This window comes from Entelurus aequoreus, linkage group LG07 (assembly GCF_033978785.1).
Source record: "Entelurus aequoreus isolate RoL-2023_Sb linkage group LG07, RoL_Eaeq_v1.1, whole genome shotgun sequence".
NCBI classification, from domain to species: domain Eukaryota; kingdom Metazoa; phylum Chordata; class Actinopteri; order Syngnathiformes; family Syngnathidae; genus Entelurus; species Entelurus aequoreus.
The window spans coordinates 20,021,465-20,039,230 of record NC_084737.1 but is presented as its reverse complement, the minus strand read 5'-3'; the positions used below and the strand labels follow the sequence as shown (position 1 = coordinate 20,039,230).

Here is a 17,766-nt window from a genome sequence, read left to right as displayed (position 1 = left end):
GTCCCACCTTCCGTTTATTTCCAAAATTCTCGAAAAAACTGTCGCACAGCAGCTAAATGAACACTTAGTGACTAACAATCTCTGTGAACCTTTTCAATCCGGTTTCAGGGCAAATCACTCTACGGAGACAGCCCTCGCAAAAATGACTAATGATCTATTGCTAACGATGGATTCTGATGCGTCATCTATGTTGCTGCTTCTTGATCTTAGCGCCGCTTTCGATACCGTCGATCATAATATTTTATTAGAGCGTATCAAAACACGTATTGGTATGTCAGACTTAGCCTTGTCTTGGTTTAACTCTTATCTTACTGACAGGATGCAGTGCGTCTCCCATAACAATGTGACCTCGGACTATGTCAAGGTAACGTGCAGAGTTCCCCAGGGTTCGGTTCTTGGCCCTGCACTCTTTAGTATTTACATGCTGCCGCTGGGTGACATCATACGCAAATACGGTGTTAGCTTTCACTGTTATGCTGATGACACTCAACTCTACATGCCCCTAAAGCTGACCAACACGCCGGACTGTAGTCAGCTGGAGGCGTGTCTTAATGAAATTAAACAATGGATGTCCGCTAACTTTTTGCAACTCAACGCTAAGAAAACGGAAATGCTGATTATCGGTCCTGCTAGACACCAACATCTATTTAATAATACCACCTTAACATTTGACAACCAAACAATTAAACAAGGCGACTCGGTAAAGAATCTGGGTATTATCTTCGACCCAACTCTCTCGTTTGAGTCACACATTAAGAGTGTTACTAAAACGGCCTTCTTTCATCTCCGTAATATCGCTAAAATTCGTTCCATCTTGTCCACTAGCGACGCTGAGATCATTATTCATGCGTTCGTTACATCTCGTCTCGATTACTGTAACGTTTTATTTTCGGGCCTCCCTATGTCTAGCATTAAAAGATTACAGTTGGTACAAAATGCAGCTGCAAGGCTTTTGACAAAAACAAGAAAGTTTGATCATATTACGCCTATACTGGCTCACTTGCACTGGCTTCCTGTGCACTTAAGATGCGACTTTAAGGTTTTACTACTTACGTATAAAATATTACACGGTTTAGCTCCAGCCTATCTCGCCGATTGTATTGTACCATATGTCCCGACAAGAAATCTGCGTTCAAAGAACTCCGGCTTATTAGTGATTCCCAGAGCCAAAAAAAAGTCTGCGGGCTATAGAGCGTTTTCTATTCGGGCTCCAGTACTCTGGAATGCCCTCCCGGTAACAGTTAGAGATGCTACCTCAGTAGAAGCATTTAAGTCCCATCTTAAAACTCATTTGTATAATCTAGCCTTTAAATAGACCCCCCCTTTTTTAGACCAGTTGATCTGCCGTTTCTTTTCTTCTCTCCTCTTCTCCCCTGTCCCTTGCGAGGGGGAGTTGCATAGGTCCGGTGGCCATGGATGAAGTGCTGGCTGTCCAGAGCCGGGACCCCGGGTGGACCACTAGCCTGTGCATCGGTTGGGGACATCTCTGCGCTGCTGACCCGTCTCCGCTCGGGATGGTTTCCTGTTGGCCCCGCTGTGGACTGGACTCCCGCTGATGTGTTGGATCCACTGTGGACTGGACTTTCACAATGTTATGTCAGACCCACTCGACATCCGTTGCTTTCGGTCTCCCCTAGAGGGGGGGGGGGTTACCCACATATGCGGTCCTCTCCAAGGTTTCTCATAGTCATTCACCGACGTCCCACTGGGGTGAGTTTTTCCTTGCCCGTATGTGGGCTCTGTACCGAGGATGTCGTTGTGGCTTGTACAGCCCTTTGAGACACTTGTGATTTAGGGCTATATAAATAAACATTGATTGATTGATGATGTTAAGTTCCTGTTATACAGTACATGCCTTGAGCTCTTATTTTGAAGGTGACATTACAAGTGTAGTTTAGAAAATTTTGAAAGAACAAACTAAGCTCAATGTCAACATGTTTTGTTTTGTTTTTTAAGGAAAAGAAAGTGGTCCAGTTTTACACGAGGACCACTTTATTTCCTTTCTTTCAAAAACCTCCGCTCCACTACAACGTGTCACCACTTCCGCTCTTAGCGCCTTCAAAATAAGAGCTGAAGGCATATACTGTATAACAAGAACTTAACATCACAAAGAGGTAAGCCCATAAGAATAGGTTACACGTTAGCATTTAAGCTAGGTAGCAAGCTAATGATAGTAGGTCCATCATTTTCTCAGTGTGGTCATCATCGACGGTTTTTCTATATTTTTATTTAACTTCATGAGTTTTTATTGTGGTTATTATTGTAGTTACATCCCTGACATTGGCTCTAATTTTGCTGTAAAAATGTACTCAGGAAAGAACTTAAAAGTAACCCAAAATAAACTCACTCTAAACCAGTGGTTCTTAACCTTGTTGGAGGTACCGAACCCCATCAGTTTCATATGCGCATTCACAGAACCCTTCTTTAGTGATAAATAAAATTTAAAAAATTCAAATTCACGTCAAATGTATGTTTTTTTTACTGGAGCACAAAATGAATTGTGCCTGAACATCACCTTGTTCAAAGAACAAAACCAACACAGTGCATGAACTCACAACAAATTACACATCTGCAAATCAGATGGAAAATTAGAGGGAACATTGTTTGGGGGTATCAATAGTACGCCGATAGGGATAAGTTTTTATTTACAAGATGAGTCGGGTGTGTCTTGACCTCCACGGCGGAGGCTCCACCAAACCCCTGAGGCCGACTTACCGAACCCTTAGGGTTCGATCGAACCCAGGTTAAGAACCACTGCTCTAAACTCTTAAGTTTGTGGCTGTGTGAAGAAACGACGCATGTTAAATTTAGGTCCAAAGTACAAAGGAAAATGTTTTATTCACAAATTCAACATTTTACACAAAAACAGTCCTTTTGTTAACAAAGTAAAAAAAAAAAATGGACAGACACCATGTCTCTTCCTGTCAGACTCTCTCCAAGGCTTCCAACATGATGATGCTGTTACCTCTGATGACCTACAACATGAAAACAAAAACATCTTTACTCTTCTGACACTTGCCTTTTCCAACCAGTATTTACCCTGATACAAGATCTTTATGCTGTAATATCCATTTTCAAATCAAAATAGCGATACTTTAGTTTAGGGGGTCATGCATTTTTCCACCAAAACATTTTAGTATGTGGTTCCTGGTAAAAAAAAGTTTGGACACTCCCTAAAATATTAGAAGCTCTCAAAATAAAAATAAATATTACTTAAAACATAAATTAAATTAAGTTAATTAGAAAAAATAAAAATTACTAATTTATGAATTTGAAAAACTACCCTAACCACAATCAACACTGTTAAATGTGTAACTGAACGACAATATTTTTGTACAGACAGAATTTTTGACATACTAGGTTATGCAATAACGCAATCATACTAGCAATCATACTATTATTATTATTCTATTCTTACATGGGGAAAAATAACAGTAAAAATGTAAGAAAAAAAGACCAAAAAAAAAGAGGAAGTAATCTTCTAACTAATAATTAATAATATACTTAGTCACCTATAATACAAACTGACAAAAAGATCTGTCTTTAAATATGTATCTCTTTTTGTTTTTGTTTTTTTAAATAAAAAAATAGCACAATGGCCGCATACTTCTTAATTCAAAATGTTTTTTTTTAAATTATATAACACACACAAATATATGTGCATATTTAAAGACACAACTTAGTGTTAGAGGTGACAAAGTACATTAATAATTATACATTTTTTTAAAATCTGCTTTTCCTCATTAAATTCTGATTATTTGCTCTTTTTTCTTACATTTTCACTGTTTTTCCCCTTTTTATTTAAATAGTAGCTCTTAATACATTTTTAATGCTTGTATTTCCTTTATGGTTCGAAACATCATTTCTGTGTACTTTGTATGATTTTGTCCCATGTCTCGATGCATTAAAAAATAAAAATAAGTATTATTATTAAAATGTATGTATCTAACCCCAAAAGGGACAAGCGGTAGAAAATGGATGGATGGATGGATGTATCTAACGAAGAGCAGACCTACTTTGTACGTGCAGGAATTATCATTATCTGCTTGCAGCTGAGTTGGTTATGTAAAAAAAAAAAAAAAAAAGTACAACTACATAACTTTGTTCCTCACTTGGACACCGCCGTCACTTTAATGAGTAGCAATATTTTACATTAGTATAGAAAGTGTTAATTAACAATATCCCTATGAATCATAAAATAAACACCAGTTTGCAAAGATTCATGGAATAAAGTTTGCCCTTGCCACGTTCCACATTTTTTGGGATATTTTTGTAATTTCCTAAAAGCATATTCCACAATTTTTTGGTCCTAAATTAAGCCTTTCGAAGCATAAATATGTCTAAATAAAAAATATATATAATTACTACAGTATATAGGTCACTAGGGGAGTCCAAACCAACCAGAGCATGCTGTTCAGTATGGAAGCCGCTGATTAGCTCAGCCTCAGGAAGCTCTACTAAACTTTAGGGATGGGTCCTGAATTTGGTTCTTGTTTTGGCACTGATCGTATCCCAGCAATCATACCGGGCACAGATTCATGTTAAATCCAACGGTGCCATGTTACCGGCACTTGGCGACCACTCCAGCAGCACTGAGAGCGAACTCAGCCAAAGTACTTCTAGGTAATGTTGCAATGTTACATACCAACAAAGCAAGTGAATCAAAAAGTAGTGCTCCACTTTTCCAAAAAATGCACTGGCTCGATGCTAATATACATTGGCTTTGCTGTTGACCAGCTACTGATTAGCATCAGCGATTTTACATGGCGATTTCAACACTCCTCCAAATGTGTTAATGGAAACTAAAACTTAGATGGTCATTTCAGTCAAACAGCTGGTGCGTAATAAGTACGATACTTACAGTATTAACACTTTTTAGGGCGCAACAACAACAAAAAAACACGTCATGGACTATTGCAACTTAGTGTCATATTTGCAAATGAAACTTATAAATCAACAACTGGACGGCAGTTCTAATCAGCTATTTTTTAAAAATTTTGCATAAAAAACATTTTTTGGAATCAAAAACTATCATTTATTAAAACAAACAAAAGTACCGAAAATTGGTACCGTTATAGATTCAAATGTGAACGGTACCCATCTCAAAGTATATTTGATTGATTGTTATTTCATGACTAAAGGGCTCTCATAAAGTAAAAAAATATATTTAGAAGGTCGAAAACAGGTCTTTTTTATTCTCAAGCCATGAAAATATTTTATTTGTTATTAATGATTTCTACTTCTGAAAAATTAACAAGGGCGGACAGTACTTACTAGTGTGTGGACACACCTAAATGGCTACCTTTGTCAATACTATTCAAAATGAACAGCACTTCTTTGCACAAACGTTGATGCCGAAATGGAGAAAAAAAAACAGTTTGGTTAAGAATTATAATATTGGATTGTATTTATTTGGCGCTTTAATAACTGTCACTAGACATCGAGGTGGCACCGGGATGAGAACCGAATGGCAAAAAAGAACACAACAAATACGATCTTGTGTTTTCTAATGTATGACTTCCTCGTGAAAGAGATACTGACCACCATGCCGATGGTATGCTGCTGTCCGATTGGTCCCATTTCCAGACAGTCATCCATCACCAGGTTCATAAATGGGTCGAATCCTCGCAGGATGCCTTGCACGTGCCTGCCTCCGTTCAACTTTACTAAACACCACACACACACATCGTTATTTAACATTTGAAAGCAAAACCACTCAATACTGTTTCCAAATTCATTCTGATCCTCCTGATGGAACACAGACCACCATTTTTAATATTTAATACAATGCAACGTGTCCATATTTATAAGAAATTGGGACTTATTCAGCAGGGTGATCATATTCTGATCACCAAAAAAAAACAGGACACTGGGACCGCTAAAGTTAAAAACGATACTGGACTTTTAACTAAATAGGCTGGAATGCAATACTGATAGAAATATCTCTTCTGTAATAAAAAAATATATATATACCTGTGAAAAAATATTACCTTTTTTTCCAAGTCTAACTGAACAAATAACTAAAAAAACAACAACATAATATTAGCAAATCTATATAAAGGAAAATAGCTTGCAAAAATATTTTTATATTTATTTAACAAACACCTATTTCCATTTATATTTTGTTGGAGCTGCACTAATATCCATCATTTAATGACCCGACGAAAAACCATGATTGGTGGTCACCCTTTCGTATTGCATGCACATATTTCTCCACAATTATTACGGTCTTACAAATGTTTGTGTGTCCAGTGGTGGTGTACTTACGTGAAAGCTTCTTGTCCATGAACCTGTAAACAAGTAATATATTAATGGGCATATGATTAGGATCACATTACAGAGGCCAAGTGAATGTATATGCTGCATAATATTGTTAGAAATATTAATATGACCACATTACAGATGCTAAGGGAATATATGCTGTAATATATTAGGAATAATAACATGATCAAATTACAGATGCTAAGTGAAGTGAATGTATATGCTGTAATATTTTAGTAGGACAATTAATAAGATGACATTACAGATGCCAAGTGAATGTATATGCTGTAATATATTAGGGATATTAATATAATCACATTACAGATGTTAAGTGAATTTATATGATGTAATATATTGTTAGAAATATTATTATTATGATCACATTACAGATGCTAAGTGAATGTATATGCTGTAATATAGAAGGAATATTAATATAATCACAATACAGCTAAGTGAATGTTTATACTGTAATATATTGTTTGTTGAAATATTAATATGATCAGATTACAAATACTAAGGGAATTTATGCTGTAATATATTAGGAATATTAATATGATCACATTACAGATGCTAAGAGAATATATGCTGCAATATTTTAGTAGGAAAATTACCATAACACGATTACATTACAGATGCTAAGTGAGTTGTATATACTGTAATATATTAGGAATATTAATAAGATCACATTACAGATGCTAGGTGAATGTATATGCTGTAATATATTGTTGAAAATATTGTTATTATGATCACATTACAGATGCTAAGTGAATGTATATGCTCTAATATATTGTTAGAAATATTAACATGATCACATTACAGATGCCAAGTGAATGTTTGTACTGGAATATAATTGTTAGGATTATTAACACGACCACATTACAGATGCTAAGTGAATGTATATGCTGTAATATATTGTTGGAAATATTGTTATTATGATCACATTACAGATGCTAAGTGGATACATATGCTGTAATATATTAGGAATATTAACATGAATATGATCCCATTACATATAATAATAATAATACCTGGGATTTCTAAGTACCCAAAGTCGCTTTACATGTTAAAAACCCATCATTCATTCACACCTGGTGGTGGTAAGCTACTTTCGTAGCCACAGCTGCCCTGGGGTAGACTGACGGAAGCGTGGCTGCCAATTTGCGCCTACGGCCCCTCCGACCACCACCATATGCTAAGTGAATGTATATGCTGTAGAATATTGTTAGAAATATTATTATGATCACATTACAGATGCTAAGTGAATATATATGCTGTAATATATTAGGAATATTAATATGATCACATTACAGATGCTAAGGGAATGTATATGCTGTAAAATATTGTTAGAAATATCAATATGAACACAATTACAGATGCTAAGTGAATGTATATGCTGTAATATTTTAGTAGGAAAATTAATGCGATTACATTACAGATGCTAAGTGAGTGTCTATGATGTAATATATTAGAAATATTAATATGATCAGATTACAAATACTAAGGGAATTTATGCTGTAATATATTAGGAATATTAATATGATCACATTACAGATGCTAAGGGAATATATGCTGTAATATTTTAGGAATAATAACATGATCATATTACAGATGCTAACGGAATACAACTAATATTTTCGGAATAATAACCTGATCACATTACAGATGCTAAGTGAATGTATATGCTGTAATATTTTAGTAGGCAAATTAATGCGATTACATTACAGATCCTAAGTGAGTGTATATGCTGTAATATATTAGGAATATTAATTAAATCAAATTACAGATGCTAGGTGAATGTATATGCTGTAATATATTGTTGGAAATATTGATCACATTACAGATGCTAAGGGAATATATGCTGTAATATTTTAGGAATATTAATACGATCACATTACAGATGCTAAGTGAATGTATATGCTGTAATATATTGTTAGAAATATTAATATGATCACATTACAGATGCTAAGGGAATATATGCTGTAATATTTTAGGAATATTAAAATGATCACATTGCAGATGCTAAGTGAAAGTATATGCTGTACAATATTGTTAGAAATATTATTATGACCACATTACAGATGCTAAGTGGATATATATGCTGTAATATATTAGGAATATTAATATGATCACTTTACAGATGCTAATTGAAAGAATATGCTGTAATATATTAGGAATATTAACATGATCACATTACAGATGCCAAGTGAATGTTTATGCTGTAATATATTAGGAATATTAACATGATCACATTACAGATGCTAAGGGAATATATTCTGTAATATATTAGGAATATTACCATGATCACATTACAGATGCCAAGTGAATGTTTATACTGTAATATAATTGTTAGGATTATTAACATGGTCACATTACAGATGCTAAGGGAATATATGCTGTAACATATTAGGGATATTAACATGATCACATTACAGATGCTAAGGGAATATATGCTGTAACATATTAGGAATATTAACATGATCACATTACAGATGCTAAGTGGATATATGCTAACTGCTAGCTTGTTTAGTCCAAAACGGCGCGCGAGCTGCGTGGCCATTATTAGTCAATTCAAACCGTATACGTGTGGTAAAAGTCGCCGTGGGAGTAAAAAAAAAACTTACTTTTTTAGCTCAGGCGGGTGTGCCTTACTCATCTTTGTGTATGTGTTTGTTCGCCTTCAGACAAGGAGGCTCGTTGCCTTTTTAGTTTCACTCAACCGCCGAATGAAAAAAACGTCGCGTGCGCGCTGAGCGACCGGAAGTGCTTCTAACTTCTTCTTCGTAAGAACACAACGTCACTGATGTACGTTCAGTTCAGGTGACGCCCTCTCTCGGATTTAGTTGGCCACTACGCCACCTGGCAGTAACCGACGAACCCAAATGTGGCAAACAGGTCAGTATTGGTCATTGAATTGTATTTTTATGAGTGGAAAATGAAATGATTGGTTTATTTTGATTTGTTTTTAAAGTGCAAAAGATAATTCTGACACTGTAAAGTAAAAGCATGGCTGTTTTGGTACCCGTGTGCTTGTCTAAAATGTATTTGTTGCCACACAGAAATGATTTTAGACACGGCCAAACGAATAAATCTCTACGCACATATCACACGAAGGTGGAGGCAATCAAGTATTTGATCACGCATGATACAACACTATCTTACAGTATTTTTCGAATCTGCGGCACTTTCTTTAAAATTGCTACTTCCGGTCTGTTTTTTGTTTTCGTTTTTTTTGTTTATGTACGTAGATTTCTGTAAATGCTATTTTTCATTTTCCATGTCCAAAATAATTCATGTGTTGGGTTCCAAATACATTTTAGACCGAATCACAGGCAAACGGGTACCATTGTAAGTATCCCATCTTTCACTTTGAAAAAAAAAAACTTCCGGTGTCTGCAAATGAAATCCGTTTTGGTCTGTTTTTTTCGTTTCTGTTGACTGAGGATTTATTTTTTCATTTTATGAAATATAAAATAAAAATCACACCGGTTCTAAATGCAGTTATTAATCTTTCACAACAAACAAGAACAACGCTGTTTTTTGTGTGGTTTTTTTTTGCATTTTAAAATTAAATTAAAATAAACCAGTCGTTACGGTGTTTCTGCTATCCATTGACAAAAAGGAAATCAAATGACCAAACCATACACTGATCGTCTCAAGTTAATTTTCCAATACAAAAACAAATAGTGTTCTTTTTTGTGTGTCAAAGAGCAATAACTAGGTCTAAAAACGATTTCATTTAGATTTTAGATTTCATACAACAAAAATAAAACTCACAGGACGAAAAAAACTGACCAAAAAGTAATTTTGCGGAATCGGAAGTGGTTAAAGACAGGCCGACCTTTATAAAATAAAAAATGTGGTGTTGTATTCTGCGTCAAAAAGACCAAATGGTGATATGATAATATATTCTTAAGTTCATATATATATAAACACAAGATACAACCACACATTACTTGTTCTGGCAAGCCGAACCACGACGTTGTTTACATCAATTTCCGGTTCCGGTGATACAAAAACAAAACAAACATCTGCTTTGGTCTGTTTTTGCAAAGCGGTAACCTAAAATATTGCTATATCATGTCTAAAATGAAAACCAAGTCGTCCTTAAGGTGTAATTATTTATATTTGTCACTGAAAAAAAAAATTCGATTATAGTTTTCTGTATATTAAAATAAAATTATAGTAATTATGCCATGTTTTACTTTGAAAATACAAACTTTCGGTGTCTGCAAATGAAACATCCGTTTTGGTCTCTTTTTCGTTTCTGTTAACTGGGGATTTTCCATCCATCCATCTAGTTCCTACCGCTTGTCCCTCACGGGGTTGCGGGGCATGCTGGAGCCTATCTCAGCTGCATTTAATTTTTTCTTCTATGAAATATAAAATTTAAATCACAGCAGTTTTAAATGCAGTTATTGATCTTCGACAAAAAAGAACGTTTCTTTATTTTTTTGCATTTAAAAATTAAATTAAATTAAACCAGTTGCTATGGTGTTTCTGCTATCCATTGACGAAAAGGAAATCAAATGACCAAACCATACACTGATCGTCTCAAGTTCATTTTCCAATACAAAAACAAATATCGTTCTTTTTTCGTGTCAAATGGCAAAAACTAGAAAACGAAAAACGATTTCATTTAGATTTTAGATTTCATACAACAAAAATAAAACTCACTGGACGAAAAAAAACGGACCAAAAAGTAATATTGCGGAACCGGAAGTGGTTAAAGACACGGCCACCATTTATTAAAAAAGAAAACAATGTTGCGTTGTATTCTGCGTCAGAAAGACCAAATGATGATAGAATAATATATTCTTAATTTTTTATATACAAATACAGGATACCACAACACACTATTTGTTCCGACAGGCCGAACCGCGACATTGTTTACATCAACTTCCGGTTCCGGTGATATATTTTTTTTTTTATATATATCTGCTTTGGTCTGTTTTTGCTAGGCGGTAACCTAAACTTTTGTTACATCAAGTCTAAAATGAAAACTGAGTCGTTCTTAAAAGTGTAATTATTTCTATTCGGCACTGAAAAATACATTTGTTTTTTTTCAAATTATAGTTTTCTGTATTTCAAAATAAAATTCATATAACTCAAATCGTTTTGTTTTTTTAATTCCCCTTCAAGAAGCGAAATTTCAGTGACCAAACCTGACACTGACCTTAGACTTTGTCAGTAATCTTTGTCACACATTCTTCTTAATTTATGTAAACATAATACCTGAAAACTGCACCATGATGCATTTATTTAAATAATAAAAGGTGAAAATGATAGCAACAGCTGGGACACAGGTTTCATGTTGTCCTCGATATGTGCAGGTTAGTAACGTTAAAGTGGAATAATGCATTTGTATGTCAAATAAAAGCTAAGCATATTAGACACAAATAACACAAGCAAAATCATTTGAGGCAGTTTAATGACGGCAAAAAAAAACAACATAATGTATTTCATCATTTTCGAAAACAAAACTTATTTCCCAGCAGCTTTTTGAAAACTAACGGCCAATTCAAGCACATCGTACACTTGTATCGCACGTGACATCACACACACAAGTAAGCATGCTGCAGGACTGCTTGTATCGCACGTGATATCACACACAAGTAAGCACGCTGCAGGGCTGCTTGTATCGCATGTGATATCTTACAAGTAAACACGCTGCAGGACTGCTTGTCTCGCACATGATACCACCCACAAGTAAGCACACTGCAGGACTGCTAGTATCGCACATGATATCACACAAGTAAGCACGCTGCAGGACTGCTTGTATTGGACACAAGTAAGCACGCTGCAGGGCTGCTTGTATCGCACACAAGTAAGCACGCTGCAGGGCTGCTTGTATCGCACATGATATCACACACAAGTAAGCACACTGCAGGACTACTTGTATTGCACACAAGTAAGCACACTGCAGGACTGCTTGTATCGCACATGATATCACACAAGTAAGCACGCTGCAGGACTGCTTGTATCGCACACAAGTAAGCACGCTGCAGGGCTGCTTGTATCGCACATGATATCACACAAGTAAGCACGCCGCAGGACTGCTTGTATCGCACATGATATCACACAAGTAAGCACGCCGCAGGACTGCTTGTATCGCACATTTTCCATGCAAGCCAATACCGTCAGATATAAGTTTTTTGCTGCTATCAAACCAATATCCACATCGTATCGGACCACCCCAGAACAGGAGTCCCTGAAGGAGTCCCTCAGGCTTAGCCGTCTTGATGTTTGTACCCCGCCATGACGACGCCGTCCTCTTCCTCCTCCTCCTCCTCATCCCCCCGGGCTCGCAGGTGCTCCTGACAATGCTCCAGGAAGGAGTCGAGCGCAGAGAAGCCCTCCCGGCAAGGCAGGCAGTGGTAGGAGCGCTTTCTCCTGGACGGCGCCCGCTTGAAGGCGTGCACCTCCTGCGCGCACACGCTGCACTCCCTGCTGGCCTGGGAGGAGTCGTGCAGCTGGGCGTGCTCCCTCAGCTGCGACTGCAGCGGGAAGACTTTGGTGCATGAGGGGCAGGGGAAGTCAAGCCGCGCCTCCTCCGCCTTCGTAGGCCTCCCGGGTAGGCCGGTCTTCGCCCGATGGTTCGGAGTGTGTTCGGTTAAGTGGGCCTCTTTGGCCTTGCTTTTGTGCGCGGCGCCGACACACGAGGTGGCCGTGTAGTGAGCGTCCAGAGACAGATGGTGGAGGAAGAGCTTGCCGCAGACTCGGCACGGGTAAGATTTCTTCTGCCTGCGCTGCAGCGTCGTCGTCGTCTCGCTGGCGGACTTTCCCTTCGTGCGCGCTTTCATAGTTTGCTTGGCTTTCCTGAACGCGCAGAACTCCGAGGCGGACCTGAAGAACATTCTAGAACCAGGAGCAACGCCACCGGTCGGCTTTTTGGACCCAATGAGTGGAGCCACCCGGACCTCTCTGCGGGCGCTCTTCAGTTCTACCTCTGCACGGAAGGTCCTCGGACAGACCTGAGGTCTACCGGGTCCGGAGACTTCCGAGTCCTCACAAGTCGGCGGAGAGAGTTCTGTGCGCCTGGCGTCCGCAAGATGAGACGGTTCCCTGTAGATATCCTGCGGGGGACACGGCATGTCAGCGTGTCCCCCGCACGGAGCGCACCCATCTGGGCTACTGCCCGCATGGCGAGGGCGTCCGCTGGGCGACCTCACGGGGCTGGGTATGTCAATCATGCGTGCAGGTGGCACTGCGAGGCAAGTCCGATCGCACTCGTGATGCTGCAAGGAGGACCCCGGCCCGCAGAAAGGGCACGGGGCGAGCTCCGATAAGGTGCATTTTGCTTCCCGGCGGATCGGCAGCTCCGTGGCGTCACCGAGGCTTACGGAACATTCTGGACGGACACATTCAGGCTGATGCAACAGTGTCCCCGTTGTTGTAGACAAATGACTCCTGGGGACTTGAAGCACTCCGGACGCCATCCATGCTTCCCACCTAGGCAGAACATTTGAGAAATGAGGTGGTATTCTCCATGGTATAGATGGCATTCATTTAAGCGAGCCGTTCAAAAGACTTGATCACTATACCGTAAATTCCAGACTACAAACCGCTACTTTTTTCCCCTACACTACGCACCCTGTGGCTTATAAGCCGGTGCCGCGGATTTATGGATTTTTCTTTGCTGACAGCCATAATAAAAATAGTTTAAAACAACAAGCAAATACACAAAGAAGGTGTTTTATTGTTCGTGTTATGGCGCCATCATTTAGTGCTATGGCGCCTTCCATTTAGCGCTTTCAACCGGAAGTCAAAGTGCCATTTAGTCTTCTCGCCGTCCATAGCGTTTTTACTCGTACGGATATGGTATTTTTACCACTGTGTTACATGGCCTTTCCTTTTTACAACATTCAGTAAACGTTTGAGAACTGAGGAGACCAATTTTTTAAGCTTTTCAGGTGGAAATCTTTCCTATTCTTGCTTGATGTACAGCTTAAATTGTTCAACAGTCCGGGGTCTCCGTTGTGGTATTTTACGCCTCATAATGCGCCACACATTTTCAATAGGAGAACGGGCTGGACTACAGGCAGGTCATTCTAGTACCCGCACTCTTTTAACATGAAGTCTTGCAGAATGTGGCTTGGCATTGTCTTGCTGAAATAAGCATGATAACGTTGCTTGGATGGCAACATATGTTGCTCCAAAACCTGTATGTACTTTTCAGCATTAATGGTGCCTTCACAGATGTGTAAGTTACCCATGCCTTGGGCACTAATACGCCCCAATACCATCACAAGTGCTGGCTTTTGAACTTTGCGCCTACAACAATCCGGATGGTTCTTTTCCTCTTTGGTCCGGAGGACACAACGTCCACAGTTTCCAAAAACAATTTGAAATATGGACTCGTCAGACCACAGAACACTTTTCATCAGTCCATCTTATATGAGCTCGGGCCCAGCGAAGCCGGCGGCGCTTCTGGGTGTTGTTGATAAATGGCTTTGGCTTTGCATAGAGTTTTAACTTGCACTAACAGATGTAGCGACAAACTGTTGTTACTGACAGTGGTTTTCTGAAGAGTTCCTGAGCCCATGTGGTGATATCCTTTACACACTGATGTCGCTTTTTGATGCAATACCGCCCGAGGGATCGAAGGTCTCGGGCATTCAATGTTTATTACGCTTACGTGCAGTGATTTCTCTAGATTCTCTGAACCTTTTGATGATATCACGGACCACAGATGCTGAAATCCCTAAATTCCTTGTAATAGCTCGTTGAGAAATGTTGTTCTTAAACTGTTCGACAATTTGCTCACGCATTTGTTCACAAAGTGGTGACCCTCGCCCCATCCTTGTTTGTGAATGACTGAGCATTTCATGGAAGCTGCTTTTATACCCAATCATGGCAACCACCTGTTCCCAATTAGCCTGTTCACCTGTGGGATGTTCCAAATAAGGGTTTGAAGAGCATTCCTCAACTTTCTCAGTCTTTTTTGCCACTTTTGCCAGCTTTTTTGAAACATGTTGCAGGCATCAAATTCCAAATGCGCTAATATTTGCAACAAAAAAAAAAGTTTCTTTGTTCGAACCTTAAGTATGTAGTCGTTGCAGTCTATGCAATTGAATATAGGTTGAAAAGGATTAGCAAATAATTGGATTTGGTTTTATTTACAATTTACACAACGTGCCAACTTCACTGGTTTTGTAAATTTAAATCACTTGTTACACTTTTGGTTAATGTGACGTCCCGCTAGTTGTTTAGGCAGTAATGTGTTTGTACAAACTTTGATTAAAATATGACGTTTTTAATTGGGAAATACGTTAATGTCTCTTGTTAACATGTTTCACCATCATCATCATCATCAATTTGTATTCCTTTCATGAAAATGCGTATATACAAGCCATATACAGTTGACACTTTCATTGTTTTTGTTTCTTATACATTTCCATGATCAGAAAGGAGCAGATGGAAGAATAGTAATCTTATATTTATCTTCCCCCTTTTTAACACAAACTATTTTAGATGACTTTATCACTGTTCCCTCCACCAACACCCGAACTCCAACATACTTTTAATTTTCGTTTAAGCATTTTCAAAATGACACGTCCAATCAAAATCAAAAACAGTTTGATATAATTCCAGTTGTCTCTTTTTGTAACTCTTTTTAAATTCAAAGATATTCTTGCAACTTTTTAAGTCTTTGTTTAGAGAATTCCATGCTTTCACACCAGCAACAGACAAGCACATTTGTTTCAAATTTGTTCGCACTCTTGGATGTTTAAAATCATACGGCCTTCTGTGGTTCTCATCTTCAGACGTGAACACAAATAACTTTTGGAAGTCCTTCGGAAGAACTTTATTTCTAGCTTGTTAGCATTTAAGCTAGCTAGGAAGCTAACACTACTTGGTCTCCATTATTTTATCAACGTGAGGATATCAATCCCTGTTTTTCGATCATTTTAATTTATAGGGTAATAATAAACGTCGGGAGTTTTAAAGCGGCTATTATTACTACCGTTTATTTCCTATTTTAGTTGCCGTGAATTGATTACGTGAACCCCGACTTAAACAAGTTGAAAAACTTATTCGGGTGTTACTAGTGATGGGTCCGGCCGGCAACACCGATGCGTCGAGCTCATAGAGCAAAACCCTGTGTCGGTGCGTGTACCGCTTTGAGAAAGTCACGTGACCGATCATGAGCCATTTCGGTCACGTGACCGATACGCAAACTGTGTCGCACTGACGCCTCCTCTGTGCCCTGTGAGCGGGTCTTTTCTACAGCCGGAGAAATAATAACTACGAAGAGAAATCGTCTAAAATTTAATACGTTGAAAAAACCGTTTTTTTTAATAAAAATGTGTAAAAATAAAAATAAAAATCCCGGTCCTCAACATCCTCATTCACAACACGTTCTCTTAGATTTCCATGTTATGAACATGTTCACATTATCTATTGACTGTATCTAAAAAAGATACAAATATATTTTTATCTAAATGAAGATATGAAATAATCCTAAATGAAATACAATGACTTGGTTTATATTATTGTATATACTAGGTCATAAAATCAGTGTCAGTTGAGTCGGTCCATAAGTTGCCTGTAGGGATTTTTAATGTCCAGCAGATGTCAGTATTTAGTGACACAGTATCAATACAGTTTTGCAATGTGTCGAAACGCTTCATGACGCCTCATCAACCCATCACTAGGTGTTACCATTTGGTGGTCAATTGTACGGAATATGTACTGAACTGTGCAATCTACTAATAAAAGTTTAAATCAATTCAATCAGTCGGGCGACGCTGTATCTGCACCTGCATAGAAAATGCCCCCAAACGAACGGCTCACAACCGCGAATCGGTTCCCATCGTTCACCTAAAAGAGCCGTTCAAAAGACTCTAATCGTTCGCGAACGTCACATCTCTACTTAACTCCGCAGCGTTAAAGTTACACAAGTTCAGCACGTTTGCCTAGCTTCTCTTTCTCCCTCGCGTATCTCACATTAAAATGAGCAAACCAAGTAGCTTGAAGTGAGAAAACAACAACTATGTCGTTCGAAGAGACCACGAAGCGCCGCGTTTGCTAACACTAGCATGTGGCTAACGCTAGCAATATAAACACGTTGAGCATAGCAGCGTCTTCGGTGCAGAAACAGATGGAGGTTGTATCTTACCTGGACACACTAACACATGCTTTTTGACAGAAGTGTGGTCGAAGAGAAAAGTTTGCACCGTGTGACAAACAGTTTTAGTCAACAAAAATTACCACTTCTACTGCTTAGGCAAAGTTGACGGGGGCGTTACAAGTATAGAGGATAACTTCGGTGACCTCACCGACTGACATCCAATCAGCGTTGAGCTCGCCAAGTCATTATTATTAATGGCTGTGACAGTCCGGTTTATTTAACATTATCACTTATACGCATGAACGAAAGTTCAATTCCACAACTAATCAAATCTCTGGGAGTAAAATCCGTCTAGTTGTGGCCGTGGTAGAACAAACGGACATGTTAAAAAAAATGCCGTGGCTGTCACTCATGCTGATCCGTTTGCGCATGCG

The 17,766-nt window shown here is 38.4% G+C and overlaps 2 protein-coding genes across 2 annotated transcripts; both read right to left on the bottom strand.

Annotated features, from left to right (window-relative positions):
* Window positions 1-2,812: 2,812 nt before the first annotated feature.
* On the bottom strand, window positions 2,813-9,019 carry LOC133652982 (small nuclear ribonucleoprotein G). The gene is made up of 4 exons (XM_062051956.1): window positions 8,883-9,019; window positions 6,268-6,290; window positions 5,542-5,666; window positions 2,813-2,975 (listed from the first exon to the last, which is right to left on the bottom strand). The coding sequence occupies exons 1-4, from the start codon at window positions 8,912-8,914 to the stop codon at window positions 2,925-2,927; spliced, it is 231 nt and encodes a 76-aa protein (XP_061907940.1). The 5' UTR covers window positions 8,915-9,019; the 3' UTR covers window positions 2,813-2,924.
* Window positions 9,020-11,694: 2,675 nt separating this feature from the next.
* On the bottom strand, window positions 11,695-17,500 carry LOC133653486 (zinc finger protein 419-like). Its single transcript, XM_062052805.1, has 2 exons — window positions 17,381-17,500; window positions 11,695-13,710 (listed from the first exon to the last, which is right to left on the bottom strand). The coding sequence occupies exon 2, from the start codon at window positions 13,695-13,697 to the stop codon at window positions 12,489-12,491; it is 1,209 nt and encodes a 402-aa protein (XP_061908789.1). The 5' UTR covers window positions 13,698-13,710; window positions 17,381-17,500; the 3' UTR covers window positions 11,695-12,488.
* Between the last annotated feature and the right edge of the window lie 266 nt (window positions 17,501-17,766).

Excerpts from the sequence above, each read along its gene's own strand:
- LOC133652982 (XM_062051956.1), bottom strand. The coding sequence starts at position 8,914 with ATGAGTAAGGCACACCCGCCTGAGCTAAAAAA. Across the intron at positions 5,667-6,267 it reads CATGGACAAGAAGCTTTCAC|TAAAGTTGAACGGAGGCAGG; the intron begins GTAAGTACACCA and ends TGTGGTGTTTAG. Across the intron at positions 2,976-5,541 it reads AGCATACCATCGGCATGGTG|GTCATCAGAGGTAACAGCAT; the intron begins GTCAGTATCTCT and ends TTCATGTTGTAG.
- LOC133653486 (XM_062052805.1), bottom strand. The coding sequence starts at position 13,697 with ATGGCGTCCGGAGTGCTTCAAGTCCCCAGGAGTCATTTGTCTACAACA.